The sequence below is a fragment of the Gossypium hirsutum genome, chromosome A13 (genome assembly GCF_007990345.1).
Source record: "Gossypium hirsutum isolate 1008001.06 chromosome A13, Gossypium_hirsutum_v2.1, whole genome shotgun sequence".
NCBI classification, from domain to species: Eukaryota; Viridiplantae; Streptophyta; class Magnoliopsida; order Malvales; family Malvaceae; genus Gossypium; species Gossypium hirsutum.
In genome coordinates this window covers 84,735,235-84,750,882 of record NC_053436.1, presented here as the reverse complement: position 1 = coordinate 84,750,882, position 15,648 = coordinate 84,735,235, and the positions used below count along the sequence as shown (strand labels likewise).

At 25.8% G+C, this 15,648-nt stretch overlaps 1 protein-coding gene across 5 annotated transcripts; it reads right to left on the bottom strand.

Moving 5' to 3' along the window:
- Positions 1–673: 673 nt before the first annotated feature.
- On the bottom strand, positions 674–13,819 carry LOC107952051 (agamous-like MADS-box protein AGL12). 5 transcript variants are annotated; one of them, XM_016887289.2, is made up of 7 exons: positions 13,382–13,819; positions 13,135–13,213; positions 10,472–10,536; positions 2,808–2,907; positions 2,671–2,712; positions 1,194–1,235; positions 674–938 (listed from the first exon to the last, which is right to left on the bottom strand). In XM_016887289.2, exons 1-7 carry the CDS (start codon positions 13,561–13,563, stop codon positions 852–854), a joined length of 597 nt encoding a protein of 198 aa, XP_016742778.1. In that variant the 5' UTR covers positions 13,564–13,819; the 3' UTR covers positions 674–851. The 5 variants fall into 5 exon arrangements, with proteins under 5 accessions (XP_016742778.1, XP_016742781.1, XP_016742779.1 ...); XM_016887292.2 differs by having other exon boundaries at positions 1,194–1,231; XM_016887290.2 differs by having other exon boundaries at positions 10,472–10,533.
- Positions 13,820–15,648: the final 1,829 nt, after the last annotated feature.

Sequence of the window (15,648 nt, the reverse complement as noted above, 5' to 3'; positions counted from 1 at the left end):
TTTTATTTTTTATATTTTAATCTGTGTAACTAAATGATTAATTGAGTGAGTTGCTACAATGAACATTATGATGCTCCATATTCAGTCGTTCTTCCAAGCCAAATTTATGTTGTTACAAAAATCTTTTTATGCATGGTAGATAAAATCTCAAGAGTTAGCTACATATGTCCAACAAAGAAACATCAATACCCCATCTATTCATAAGTCTAAAAAACTTGGAAGTTCGGCTAATTCATATATGACAACTCTACCCATACTCAGAAGTTTTCCAAGGTTTACTCCATGAACCAACGTCTTATCATACTACAATTCTTGTGCACATCCAACTTATTATATATGTCAAATCACATAAGTCCTTTCAAAGCTCTACACAATTCAGTCGTAAGTTTCTTAACTCCAAACATATCTTTTAGTGCATCTGTCACCAAATGCATATTGAACACCACTTACCTTCAAGAGGGGTTTTCACATTGCCATCTCCATATAGCAACGAGTGGATCGAACTTTGTCAAAGACTAATCCGACAAATCTTCTAATTATACAATTTCTAATACATATCAAATCATATCAAATTTGTTATCAAATTTCTAAAAATTTAATCATAATATATAAAATTAATTCATGCATTACACAAATATACAAACTAATTTATAATGTAACTCAAAACTAAAAGTAACATAATAATATTAGAAATACATTACATATTAACTCCCTTACACACTATTTCATCACAACAACATGAACAAATACAGGAACACCTGAGCAAGTACACTTGATTATTCACCATTATACAACACAAATAACTCTTATTATTTATATATATATATATGATGATACATAAATCTCTAAACTCAAAATATATTATTTGCTATGGTTAGTGGATGCATCATATTAGTGGTCATTGTAGTAAAGTCAGTGTAGCTGATGTTCTCCTCTATCTGTAAAAGTAGGGTAAAAAAGGAAAAAAGTCAGCTATTGTTTGCATGATTTTTGTTTATATTTAATGTATTAATAGTACATAAATTAATATAACAAATTTAGATCAATCAATACGATTAATGATATCATTTCCATTAAAATATAAATGATTTCAATTTTAATGATATAATATCATTTAACTAACAACAGAAAACTTATTATAATCCTAAAAATGCTCTTGGCATTTTATCATTGCTATTTTTGTTCTTATTTACCGTTTCTTGAAGACATTTATTTGCAGCTTTCATGATCCCTTCCTTTAACCAAGAAAAGAAACACAGTTATTACACAAATATAACATATTCAATTAAATAATTTTAATATAAAAAGATATATAGACACACCAATGGTTTGGATTTGCTTTATACGTATAAAGATAGTTAAATCTTATATTTATTTTTATTAACTTTAAATCTTATATTTATTTTTATTAACTTCAACGTTCTAATTTACATCAATTTAATATACTTTCACTAATCTGTGATATTTTAATTTGACATCAATTTACAAGCACTGGTGAATAAATTATGTTGAATGTGTTCTGGTCAATATATAATGAGCATCAATTTACAAGCATTGGTGAATAAATTATGTCGAATGTGTTCTGGTCAATATATAATGAGTCGCTGTCACAAATAATTATCAAAATTTTAGTTATTCTAATAAATCTAAATTATTCTAAAAAAATTAATAAATTTAAACTAATATATATTATTGTTTAAGAATTTGAGTGAGTTGATGTCACCCATCAATTGAATCACAATTCAGCTGTAAAAGTACAAAAAAATTCATTTATTTTACAAATATTATTATAAAAGTATTTTTAACTTTTTATATTTGTATATAAAATTTAGAAAAAAAAACCTTACATAGTAATATTTGAACTTAAGATATTATTATTTATATTGTCCTAATTTTATCATTTCAACTGAATCATGTTTAATTTTTATATCAATTATTTTATAAATTTATTCCATAATTTTTTTTTCACTCACATGTTCAATGTACCATTTATTTAGTATAAAATTAAAAGTTTTTTGTAATTATTTAAAAGGAAATTATTTCTACTTCTTTTACCTGAAAAACGCCAACATTTTTAAATGCATTATTTCTTCAGGAACATATAATGGAAAAAAGTTTCATCATCTACAGATTGTGACTATATTAAAATAAGTAAACATCAATCCAATTAATTAAATTATTTTACGAACTTAATAATATAATTAAGCGTTATATCACATAATTGTATTTAAGTGAATGATTATTTTTAATAATTATTATTATGAAAAAAATATCAGCAGATAGTTTTTCTCGTAAGAGCTAAATTGAAAACATATCTTAATAGTTAATATTTTAAGAGTAAATTACAAAAAAAAATCTATTTTAAATTTCTATATTAGAATTAAATTGTAACTTTTTTATAATTTTACTCTAGAATTGGTATTAGTGACACCAAGTTTAGTCAGTAGGTATAGATATTAAAGATAACATATTTTATCTATAAAGCCACTTGCTAGTATTATAAAATGGATTTTTTTTATCCCATAATGGACATGCTTTAAGTATTTGTAAAAATAAATTTTATTTCGTTGCACTTCATGTTTTACAAAAAAATCAGCTAGAGTTTTAAGTTTTGTTTGTATGTAAACACTTATAAAACCAAAATGGATTAATGCGAACAGTCATACTAACCTTGTTCCTTAACATTTGGATTTCTTGAAACATAATGTCCATCTGCATTTCATGCAACAAATTAATATAAATATATATTAAAAATGAATATATGGTATGAAAAAATTGAATTAAATTATAATTAAAATGAACTATACCTTGGTAGATCGAATATGATTGATCCAAATTTCTAAATGCTTTTCAAGTACAAGCAATTCATTTAAGGACATATATTCACATCCCCCTCCAAACATGTACCTGGAAAAGATCAACTAATTTAGTAACATCACTGATATTTTGTTACCATTCTTAATAATTTGTCTTTTTAATTACTATTTAAACTATTTTTACCACATGAAGACACATGAGTTTACATGAATCATGTGTTCCCAATTCTTAAGTTTATGTGTCCTAGGTTTAAGATAAAAATTTCAGCTTCTTTAATCAAAATTTATTTTCTCAAGTTGGGCCATTTGTTATGTTGGTATTAGCTAGTTATAATCCCGCATCACCTCACATATATTATGTAAGAGTGCATTAAGCCTTCATTTGATTTCATCCCAACTTTAGTTTTTCTCTCACTTAATAATATGTTTTTAGTATATTTAAGAAAATTTTTTAATTAAGGTTTAGTTTGTAATTATTTTTTATAATGAAGTTATTATTTAATGTTGGTGTCTAAAAATGTAAGTAATTTGCTATACTTCATAAAGTTGATGTGTTCTCTCATTTATTTATTTTACTTGCATCTATTAGTCTTTTTATTGTATTTAATTTTCAATAGATATTATCGGGCTAATTCACTGCACTTGTATAGTTTCAATTTAGTATTAGTGTTCCTAATTCGGTAGCTATGTAGGATATTACTTGATGTCCGCAATAATTGGTATCAGAGCCTTGGTGAAGAAATGTTAATTTTCTTAGCATGTTGTGATTGTAGCGTTGTATGGTCATCCACGTTAGAAAAGAAATTTTCACTATTGGATATTATTCATGATTCTTTGGTTATTAGGTAGAAGTGTGATCGTGTGAAAGTGCATGTTAATGAAAGTTTTGGCTTGGAAAGACTTGATATTTAAGAGTGTCTTTATGACCCACATCACTTTCTTGGGAGCTTACCTGGTGCACTGTTCTTAAACTACACTCATTATTCTAGTATCAATAGCCTACTATTGAATATTGTTAATTGGTGTTGAAATGGCATTGAGGCCATCGTCAAGCTTGTCACCTGTACCAGTAAGGACAATAGTGTCAAATGCAAACTTTTCGATTGAGTTGTTTGATGGAACCAGTCATATTGACATGTGGCAAGGTGACGTACTAGACGGATTGTTTCAACAAGGCCTAGAAATCGCTATCAAAGAAGAAAAACTTGAAGAAACGGAGGAGAAACAATGGAATACTATCACTCAATTGGCATGTAGTATTAATTTGATCTTGTTTTTCTAGAGAGCAGAAGTATAACTTCAAGAATGAAACTTTTTTATATACATTGAGGAAAGCATTGAAGGAGAAATTCCTGAATAAAAATAGCCAAAATCATCTCCATATGAAGAAAGATTGTTTAGATTTGATTATCAATCAGACACCATTATGAATGTACACATCACGACTTTTAATCAACTAAAGACAGACTTACTGTGTTTGGATAAAACCTTCAAAGATGAAAATTTAGCTTTAATGTTGCCATCATTAGTTCTAGATGAATTTAAATATCTTAAAGCAACCTTACTTCATGTAAAGAATAAAATAACATTTAAAAAAGTAACTGGTGCTTTGTATAATTACGAGCTCAGGAAGAAAACTAGAAAAAAGTAAGAATAATGTAGTAGAGGCATTAGTAGCACATGATCATTTGAAAAGCCAAAAAAGAGAGGGAGATCAAAGTCGAAAGTCAGACTTGGAAATATGAATGTGTCATTTTGTCATGATAAATATCGTTGAGAGAAAGACTGTCCGAAGCTAAAAAAGAAGGATAAAAGTGCACTAGATGCATGTATTATAGACTAGATGCATGTATTATAGAGCGAGATACTAGTGACTTTAAACTATCATTGGTTGTTTCACCATTATCATTCTATTCAAACGAGTGGATATTGGACTCATGCTGCACCTATCATATGTCCCCTAATCAAGAATCATTTTTCAATTTACTGGAAGCAGATGGAGGAGTTTTTTTTTATACTGGTAATAAAAACATCTGCAAAACAATTGGGATAGATTCAATACGACTATAGAATCAAGATGGATTAACCAAGGTTTTAACAGATGTTTAATATGTACTTAGCTTGAAGAAAAATCTCATCTCTTTGGGAGCTTTGGAATATAAAGTCTCTATTATTACTATGAGAGATTGAATTTCGAAAGTTACATCTAGAGAACTTGTGGCAATGAAGGTATTAGGAAAAATAACTTGTATTACTTCCAAGGTAGTACAATTATTGGGGGAAGCAGTTGTAGCCTCTATTGATGACAATTTGGATTCAGCCAAGTTGTGATATATGCGGTTGGGACATGCTAGTGAGACATCCTTCCAAATTCTAGTACAATGAAGATTGTTGAAAGGTGCAAAGGCTTGCAAGTTAGAGCTTTGTGAGCATTGGGTTTTGCGGAAGCAAAAAGGAATGAAGTTTGGCACTGCTATCCTTGATACAAAAGGTATTTTTAATTATATCCATTCATATGTGTGAGGGCCTTCCAAGATAACTTTATTTGGAGGGAAATACTACTTTGTAAATTTTGTGGATGACTTTTACAGAAGAGTTTGGGTGTATACAATGAAAACTAGTGTTTGGGTGTATACAATGAAAACTAATGATGAAGTACTCAAAATTTTTCTTAAATGGAAAAATATGATTGAAAACCAAACTGGAAGGAAGATAAGGCAACTTAGGATGGACAATGAAGGGTAATATAAAAGTGATACATTCTTTGGCATTTTCCAGAAGTATAGTACTGTTTAACACTTCACAGTTAATGATACACCACAATAGAATGTTGTGGAAAAGTGTATGAATCAAATATTGTTGGAGAAAGTTTGACATATGTTGTTCAATACTTGGTTGGGCAAGCAATTTTGGGCTGAGGATGTGACATATATTGGCCATCTTATTAATCATTTTCCATAATCTATTATAGAAGGCAAAACACCTATGTAAGTATGGTCTGGAAAACTTATTACTAGTTATGATTCCTTATATGTGTTTGGATCTACTATGTGTTACCATGTCAATGAGTCAAAATTAGATCCAAGAGAAAATAAAGTTCTCTTTATGAAATCACCTTTGGAGTAAAGAGATTTTGACTTTGGTGTGTAGATAAGAAGAAAATAATTTATAGAAAAGTTGTTACTTTTAATGAGTTTGCCATGTTGAAAAAGGTAAAATATGGAGGCATAATGATTTTTTTAGCCCTCTCACTTTACAAAAAATATCATTTAGCCCTCTCTTTAAACTTTCACCTTTCTTAGCCCTTAAACTTGTTTTTTTGTCAAATCACCCAAAAATGAATAAAAAAGTTAACTTTTAACTCTACTAATGTGACACACACGTGGATGACATGTCAACATTTAATTTTTTAAAAAAATTAAAAAATTAAAAAATATTTTTAATAATTAAAATTATTTAAAAAGTATAAAAATTTTAAAAATAGTTTTTTAATTTTTAAAATTTTAATAAATAATCAAATGCTGACATGTTATCCGCGTGGCAATCCATGCAGTAAAGTTAACAAATGTTAACTTATTCATCCATTTTGGGGTGATTTGACAAAAAATACAAGTTCAAGGGCTAAAAGAGGTGAAAATTTAAATGGGGGCTAAAATGACTTTTTTTTTTGTAAAGTTGGAGGGCGAAATAAGTCGTTATGCCAAAAATAAATATGCTTAGATAAGTGGTACTCCACAGCAAGTGGAGTTTCAAGAGATGATGGTTAGCTTAGTTAATAAGTGTGATTCTCCAACCATAATAGAGGAATAAAAGAATGAAGAGGTTCTAACCTAAGAACCGCTAAATACACTAGAACCACCTGTAGCTACAAGGCCAAGGAGAGAAATTTGTAGAATTGCTTGTTTTGCTTATATTGTGGCCTTTGCACTCTAGTTGTAGAAAATGATATTTTTATCACTTATCATGAAGAACTACAAAGCTCTAAAAGTGACAAGTGGAAAAGAGTCGTGGATGAAGAAATACAATCTCCTCAGAAGAACAATACTTGAGAGCTGGCGCAATTACCAAAGGGTAGGAAAGTAATTGGGTGCAAGCGGATATATGCAAAGAAAAAAGGATTTCCTATCAGGAAAATGTTCACTACAAAACAAGATTGGTAGCTAAAGCCTAAGCTTAGAAGGAAGGAATTGCCTACACTAAAGTATTTTCCCTTGTTTTAAAACATTCCTCCATTAAAATTTTGTTGGCTTTGGTAGCACAGTTAAATTTGAAGCTAGCTCAACTTGTTGTAAGGACAACTTTCTTGCACTATGTTTTAGAGAAAGAAATTTATGACTCAATCAAAAGGATATAAGGTTGCTGGTGGAGAAAATTGAGTTTTTATATGTTAAACAAATTATTATATGGATTGAAGCACTCCTTTAGGACGTGATACAAATGATTTGATAGCTTTATGAGAAGACAAAAGTAAAATAAAAGCAAATATTACCATTGTGTGTATTTGCAAAAGCTACAAGATTGATCTTTCATTTATCTCTTATTGTATATTGATGATATGTTGATTGATTCAAAAATTCAAAGAGAAATAAATGAATTGAAGGCTCAATTGAAGCAAGAGTTTGAGATGAATGATCTAGGTAAAGCCAGGAAAATTCTTGGCATGGAGAAACGTAGAAATAGAAAGAGGGGAAAGCTTTGTTTGACTTGGAAACCATATCTGAACAAGGCACTACAATGTTTTATTTTGAATGAAAATACAAAACATGTAAGTACTCTACTTGTTTCTCAGTTGAAACTTACAATATGTTTGAATTGTATTAAAACTTGTGAAATGTAAGGAAAGAAAAGGAAAATAATATAATTTCCTTTGTTTAGATAGTTCCTTTTATTTGAGTAAGGAAAGTAAAGAGAGTTGAATTTCCCATGCTTTCCTTAGTTCTTAGTTTTTAATTACCTTAATTTGAGGGAAAAACTAAGGAAAGCAAAGTGAGGTTATTCTTAAAAAGTAAAATTACATTTTTTTATTCTATTAATTTTTATATGATTTATTTTACAAAAAGGATATAATTGGAAAATCATTATAATCAATCATTTCTTTATCTTTCCATAGTTTAACGAAACAAAAATTGTAAAAGTTCTTTTACTTTACTTTACTTTATTAATTTTATCTATCCAAATAAAATAAACATACATAATATCCTTTCTTTAACCTTCCTTTTCTTTTCCTTTATAATTATTTATCCAAACATAAGGTTTGTGCTCAATTGTCTCCTAAGAGCCTGATGTATCTAATGGTGTGTATTGAGCCAAACATTTCACATGTAATTGGAGTTGTGAGCAGGTATATATATAATCCTAGCAAAGGACATTGACAAGCTGTGAAATGGATTTAATGGTATCTTCTAAAAACCATAGATGCCGGTTTAATCTTTAAGCAAGATAACATGTTTGGTTAATGTTTAGTTAAATATGTTGATTCCAGTTATACTGGTGATTTGGATAAACATTGATCAACTACTTGATATCTATTTACTCTTGCTCAAGTTCTAGCAAGTTGAAAATCAATCTTATAATCTATAATAGCTTTATCAACTATGGAGGCAGACTACGGGCTAGTTTAGAATTGCTTTTGAGAAGTACTTTTAAAAAGTGTTGTGGAAAAGTGATTTTGAAAAGTACTTTTGAAAATTTTAGTTTAAAATTTAAGTATTTAGTATTGCTGTCAAAAAATACTTTTAATAAATAAAGTGTCTATTTTAGACATTGCTTTTAATAAATAAAATGTCTATTTTAAACATTATATTATAAAGTAATAAATATGCATTTAAATAATGTTCAAATTAGTTAATATTATGATATTTTAGTAAGAATATATAATTTATTTTTAATATTTTAATATATGAAATATAAATTTTAAATATTTTAAGCAATTAATATTAATTATTCATAACATTTAATTTGAATATATAAACTCTATTTTAAATAATAAAATATGACCAATAAAAATTTAAATATATAATATTATATATTTAAAATAAATTTTAATAATAAAATAATTACATACTCCATATAAATATTATATAAAAAGCATTATAAAGGTTAAAACTGTCATTTATTTTAAAAGGACTTTTGCCAAAAGCAAAAGCTAAAAAAAATTACTTTTACTTTTGAGCTTAAAAACACTTTTCAAAAATACTTCTAACTCCAAAAATTATATATTTAGTATTGCTTCTTACTTTAAAAATGCTTTTGATTTTAAAAATACTTTTGAGAATAATATTAAACAAAACCTACATGACGATTTCAAAAGTTAATAAAGAGATTGTTTGGCTGAGTTGTTGAAGGACTTAGCTTAATATGTTGTCGAAAGACTTAAAGAATTGTATTTTCAAAAGAATAAATAAGTTAAAAAAATAGACAAGATCTATTTTGTTTAAAAAGTGACATGAAAAGAAATGCTTAGAAAAATGGAAAAAGTCTTAAAGAAATGAGTACATTTTTAGTATTGAAATATTTTTTAAAATTTAAAATATATAAATAGCTAATTTTAATTTAATTTATAAAATTTTAACTTGAATTTGATGTAAATGTTAATCGGGTTGGTATAAAGTAATAACTAATAAATCATGAATTCTTAAATATTTTTCTCAGATTTTTCCTTTAAATAAAACCATGTATAATTGAATTTGTTGGCTTATGAAGAAATATATATAGGAAACTAGTTTTTTTTTTATGTCCCATACACATGTTAATTATATGTATTAATTAAACTATACTAAATTATTTTATAAGTTTTGTATAAATCTTTTATAAAATATGGTAAAGAAATTTATACATATTATTTCTCGAATAAAATAGCTTAGAATTAAATAGAATATTTTTTAATAGCTATGTGTAATTAAATGTGCAATTTTTTTATTTATATTATATATTTAATATGAATTCATATCATAGTATTAAAATATAAAATATATAATTTGTAATTAATTACTTAAAGTTTTTTTATTTAAATAATTTGTCCTTTATTTTTTCAACAATAGAGTCCATATTAATTTATATAAAAGATGGCAGTGTCTCAAATAATATGACTATTCATTTGTCACAAAAACAAATTTATGGCAGATAAAAAAATTTATTTAAATGTTGGTAATGCACGAATTAATTGTATTAATATTAAATTATATTGAATACTTTCATATTTTTTATTACAATTAATAGATTCATAAAAAAATTCATATTTTTAATAAAATTGTAAAAGAATAAAATTCGGTTAACAATTTAAAAGAAAAACTTATATATTTTTATAATTACTATTTTTTATTGTGAAAATATTATAGTATTTTTTGAATTTATTTATAATTAAAAATATTATTAAATATTTTATTCTAAACTATTTTTAAATATATAAATATTAGAATTATTAAGTATTTTTATTATAAAAATATTATTGTATTATTTGTGATTTATTAACATTAAAAATTTTAGTTATGATGAAGTGGAATTTAAGTACAGGGGTAACGCGTAAATTTAGTTATTCCTCTTCTTTATTGCGTTTATTAATAAAAGTTTGATTCTCAAAAAACATAAATAGATAGAGAGACCAAAAAACAAAATAACAAATTGTCCTGCCTGCTAAAAAATAATTGAAATTTTACCTGAGCCCTTTCTGAAGTATTTCTATCTCCTGCTTCAGCATCTCAATCTCCTTTTTTGCATCCTGCTTATGTTTCATAAAATTAAAATAAAGGAAAACTTTTTTAGGTGTGCATAACACTTTTTCCATAAAAAAATTTAAAAGGTAAGTGATTCTAGTATACAATTAAACTAGTTTTATATAACAATCTATTTTGTAAAGTTATATCTATCATTTCGATCTAAAAATATTATCTATAAATATATTAAAGTTGAAAGCTATTTTACATGAAACAAGTAATTCGATAATTTTAATTTACTTCAAATTTTATTTTCATGATCTATATTAATAAAATATGAAATATAACTATTGAATTATCAAAATATTTATCTTACTTAAAGTTATGAAAATCAATTTTACATTACTCTAACTACTTTAAAAAAAAAACATTAGTGTAACTAGATTCCTCTCCAATATTAAAAATATTTTTTAATTGATGCTAAATTAAAATGTCTATGCACAAGTACAGTAAAGACTACAAGTTTTAATGGGTTGGGTTGGATGGTTGGATCAGATTTATGCATGGTATTAACATAATTTATGTTTGTCTAAGTTAGATTCATGTGGCTTGAAATATGAGTTTCAAAATTTTTTAATTCCATTTATATTTATAAATGATAAACTCAAATATATTTTAGGCATGATTTTTTAAAACATTATGCTATTTTTAATTTAATATTGAATAATTTTTATTAAATTTACATATATTTTATTAATTTTTAAATATTTAGATTATAATATTATATATTATTTTAAATATAAATTTATTATGCGATGTAAAATCTATGATATATAAAAATTAAAATAAAATATTACGATATTGAAAGTTAAGTCGAAGAACTCAACCCCGCAAGGGTGGGAATTTGATAGCGGTCTATTCAAACAATTTTTCAATATTATCAATTGTGTACTAGAATTTAATTATCCACTTGACGTATCGCACTCATTTTCAATTATAAAATTCCAATGCAATAAAATTATTACCATCAGTTAATTTAATCTTTTACTAAATTTTTTTATATTAATATTTGTATATTAAAAATTATTAAAGTATGATACTATTATAATTTGTCATTAAATTACTAATAATTTAGATAAAATATATTATACTTAATTAATTTATTCATTACTTGACTTGATCTATAAAAAAACCCAATCATCTCTAAAAATCTATTTTTAGCCTGTATTTTTCTAACTAGATGATAGTTAAAAAATTATATAAATTTTTTGAAGATGGTAAGAGTTTTTTATGAGTCAAATCATGAATATATCAGTTGGATATGATATATTTTATCTAAATATAAAATTTATTGATATCATGATTTGAATAAATTTTTAATGTATAATTTTTTTTTGATTTTTCAATATATCTATTAGAATGAACTAAATAATTAATCCTTCACATTTTATAGGTCTATTAAGAGGTAAATACTTACCACGAATTAATGTATAAATTTTAATAGAGAATAAAATAAACTTCCCAACTCCTAAGACTTTTAACATTCACAATGATACTAGATTATTATTTTTGGGAAAATTTGCATACAATCAATTGGACTAATGACACCACTATTCCTAATCTCCACCCATCCTTGAAAGTTGTCAATATTAATATTATCCGGTCATCCAGATCACGAGAAAGCAATTATTTAAAGCATTTCTTAGTGGTTAAGAAATGTGAACTTTTTGGTCATGCTAATTAACCCACAATTCTAGCAATATATCCTAATGGTACGTTGAATAAGAAGAATCTGATTCAACACCCACTTTGCTGATAATTATGGTGATAATATAGTTTTCTTTTCTTTTTTTTTTAAATATATAACATAATTTGTGCCAGAGATCAGCAAATTTCAACACGATGATATCGAATATATATTATTCAGTTCTTTGAAGTTTTTTACACTCCTTGATTCGAAAACCTTTTATTATTCTTTAAAAGATATTAAAGTTTTTTTTATATTAATAGTTTTATAATTAATTTTAAATAAAATATTTTTCACTAATAAATAATCATTTAAGTCGAGAATGAATCAGCATAAAATGTAGAATCGTAATTCAAACTTGAATTAAAAGAAGTATCTCAATGGACAAATAACAAGTGGTGTTGAAACCTTTTAAATTACATGTGAAAAAAAATATAATATTATAAAGACCCATGTATTAAAAGAATCAAATTGCATTTTATCTCTTCTATTAAAAAATATTAAATTAGTCTCAATTTGTTAGATAAAAAAGTAAATTGATCTCTCTATTAAAAAGTTCGATCTATTTTTACTATTAAAAACTAGTCTATGTACATTAACATGAAGTACATGTGGCAGTCACATGGCACTTTTTAGTTATTCCTCTTTACACGTAAGTTTTTAACAATAAAATTAGATGAAATTTTAACAAAAAAGATTAATTTGCTCTTTGATTCCATGTATAAAAACTAATTTATTTACTTTTTAAGTAGAACGAGTAAAATATAATCTAAATTTTAGTATAAAGACCGACATAGTACTTTTACCAATTAGATGCTGAAGCTTGATGTTTTGAGTTACTGATATGCTATTTGATTGTAGTTGTATGCAACTTCGTAAAGAAATATTCTACATATATGATCGTAAATGTATGACTTACCATAGGTTCCACCATGGGTTCATCAGCCGGAGGTCCTCCAGTGTACTTGCCATACCTCTCAATAAGCTCTTGCATGGTCCTTAATTCCAAAAGAAAAGAAAAGATTAATTCAAACTCCAAGTAGAATATTAAATAAAATTTGAGTAATTATTATGTTAACCTATCTGACAAAAAAGATTATGTTTGTCCATCTACTTTATGCATGTATATTAGAGCAAGAAAAGAAGATGATGCAGGGAGAAGAGACCCTTTGGTGGCTAGTTCATAGAGCTTTCCATGAGCGGAGAAAATGACGACTCCAATTTCAGCATCGCACAGAACAGAGAGCTCCTTAGCCTTCTTAAGGAGGCCAGCTCGGCGCTTGCAGAAGGTAACCTGCCTGTGCACCGGATTCTCAATGCGCTTCATCTGAACTCTTCCACGACCCATCGGACGAAAACGATCACAATATCTCAACTACCTTCAACCTTTGATGTTTTGATCTTCTTCTAATCTGATCTGATCTCCTATATGCAGACAACCTCCCACTAGTTTGAACTAGCTTCGAGGTTGTTGCAATTCTACTTTGGACTTAGCCCTCTCCCCCAAGAACTCTCTAACAGTTGCTTCTCTTTGGTTTTACAACTTCAACCTTTATATTGTCCCCTTAGATTCTCCTCGCTCACTTTACCACTTTCAAATATAAATTTTAGTCGACACCCTTCCTTTTCACTCTTCACTAGTCTCTCTTTTATTTCCTATACCACTTAAATTCCTGCTAAGCTTTTCTTACACTATACATTTAAATCGAATATATTTTCTATTACCGTGTTATCATAAACATGACAAATACTATGGCAATCAATTACGGTAAACATTAATAATCAAAAGAATCAAAACTGCATAAATAGTGCAACTATTACTATAATTCTGGCCTCTGCTGCATGCATGGTGACAAAAATAGTCACAGTGATTTTTCATGGCAAACATTTTAAATTTTATTCAATATTTTTGTGGATGTAATCTACTATAAGTTTTCTTTAGATATCAATTCAAAACATGGGACACTGTATTTTGCTTGGATAATCAATTTTATTTATTTTAGTCACATTTTCCCTCTTTCATTTTTCTTGGTAGTGGGTAATATAGCTTGTAATTCAATATGATAATTGTAATTCAATATGATAATATAAACCATAAGGTGTGTTGTGGAGATTGTTCATGTTGGATCACCAATACGTCTCGTGGAAAAATTATTTCGGCGATCTTCAATCATGAATCCATGTACGAGGAATGAATCGAGATAAAATAGGGTTGAAGGTATACATTTTTTTAGTGAAAACGTTGAAAAGATGCTACTGATTCGATGCCGATTCCAAGCCAAATGAAAACGTCCTGGCCTCTACATAGTCCACCCCGTAAAAAACGAGCAACCACTTTCTCTTGAACCTTTTAGAGAGAATTAAAAATGGTTGCTAGACCTTTTAAATTATTAAGTTGGTAATCTTAATAATATTAAAAAGCAAAACCATGATTATTCCTTTACTAATAGAGAAGGCAAATGGAAAGTTAGAAAAATGAATTATATTCTTTCCAATAGAATATTAATTTCCACATCTTTTATATTTGACCGAAATTAATTAATATAACTCTCTATATAAATACAATTAATATTTTGGATGAATAAAATCTATATATTAATTATTTTCTTTCCAAAAGAATAATAATTTTCATGTATTTTATATTTTGACCGAAATTAATTAATATAACTATTTATATTAATAAATTCAGTAAAATATATACAATTAATATTTTGTATGAATCAAATTTATATATTAATTATATTCTTTTCAAAAGAATATTAATTTTCATGTCCCTTATATTTTGACCGAAATTAATTAATAGAACTGTTTATATTAATAAATTTGATAAAATATATACAATTAATATTTTGTATGAAAAAATCATATATTAATTATATTCTTTCTAAAAGAATATTAATTTCCATGTCTTTTATATTTTGACCGAAATTAATTAATATAACTATTTATATTAATAAATTTAGTAAAATATATACAATTAATATTTCGTATGAATCAAATTCATATATTAATTATATTCTTTCCAAAAGAATATTAATTTTCATGTCTTTTATATTTTGACTGAAATTAATTAATATAACTATTTATATTAATAAATTTGGTAAAAAATATACAATTAATATTTTGTATGAATCAAATTCATATATTAATTATATTCTTTCCAAAAGAATATTAATTTCCATTTTTTTTATATTTTGACCAAAATTAATTAATATAACTATTTATATTAATAAATTTGGTAAAAAATATACAATTAATATTTTGTATGAATCAAATTCATATATTAATTATATTCTTTCCAAAAGAATATTAATTTCCATGTCTTTTATTTTTGACCGAAATTAATTAATATAATTTTTTATATTAATAATTTCGATAAAATATATACAATTAATATTTTGTATAAATCAAATTCATATATTAACTTTATATA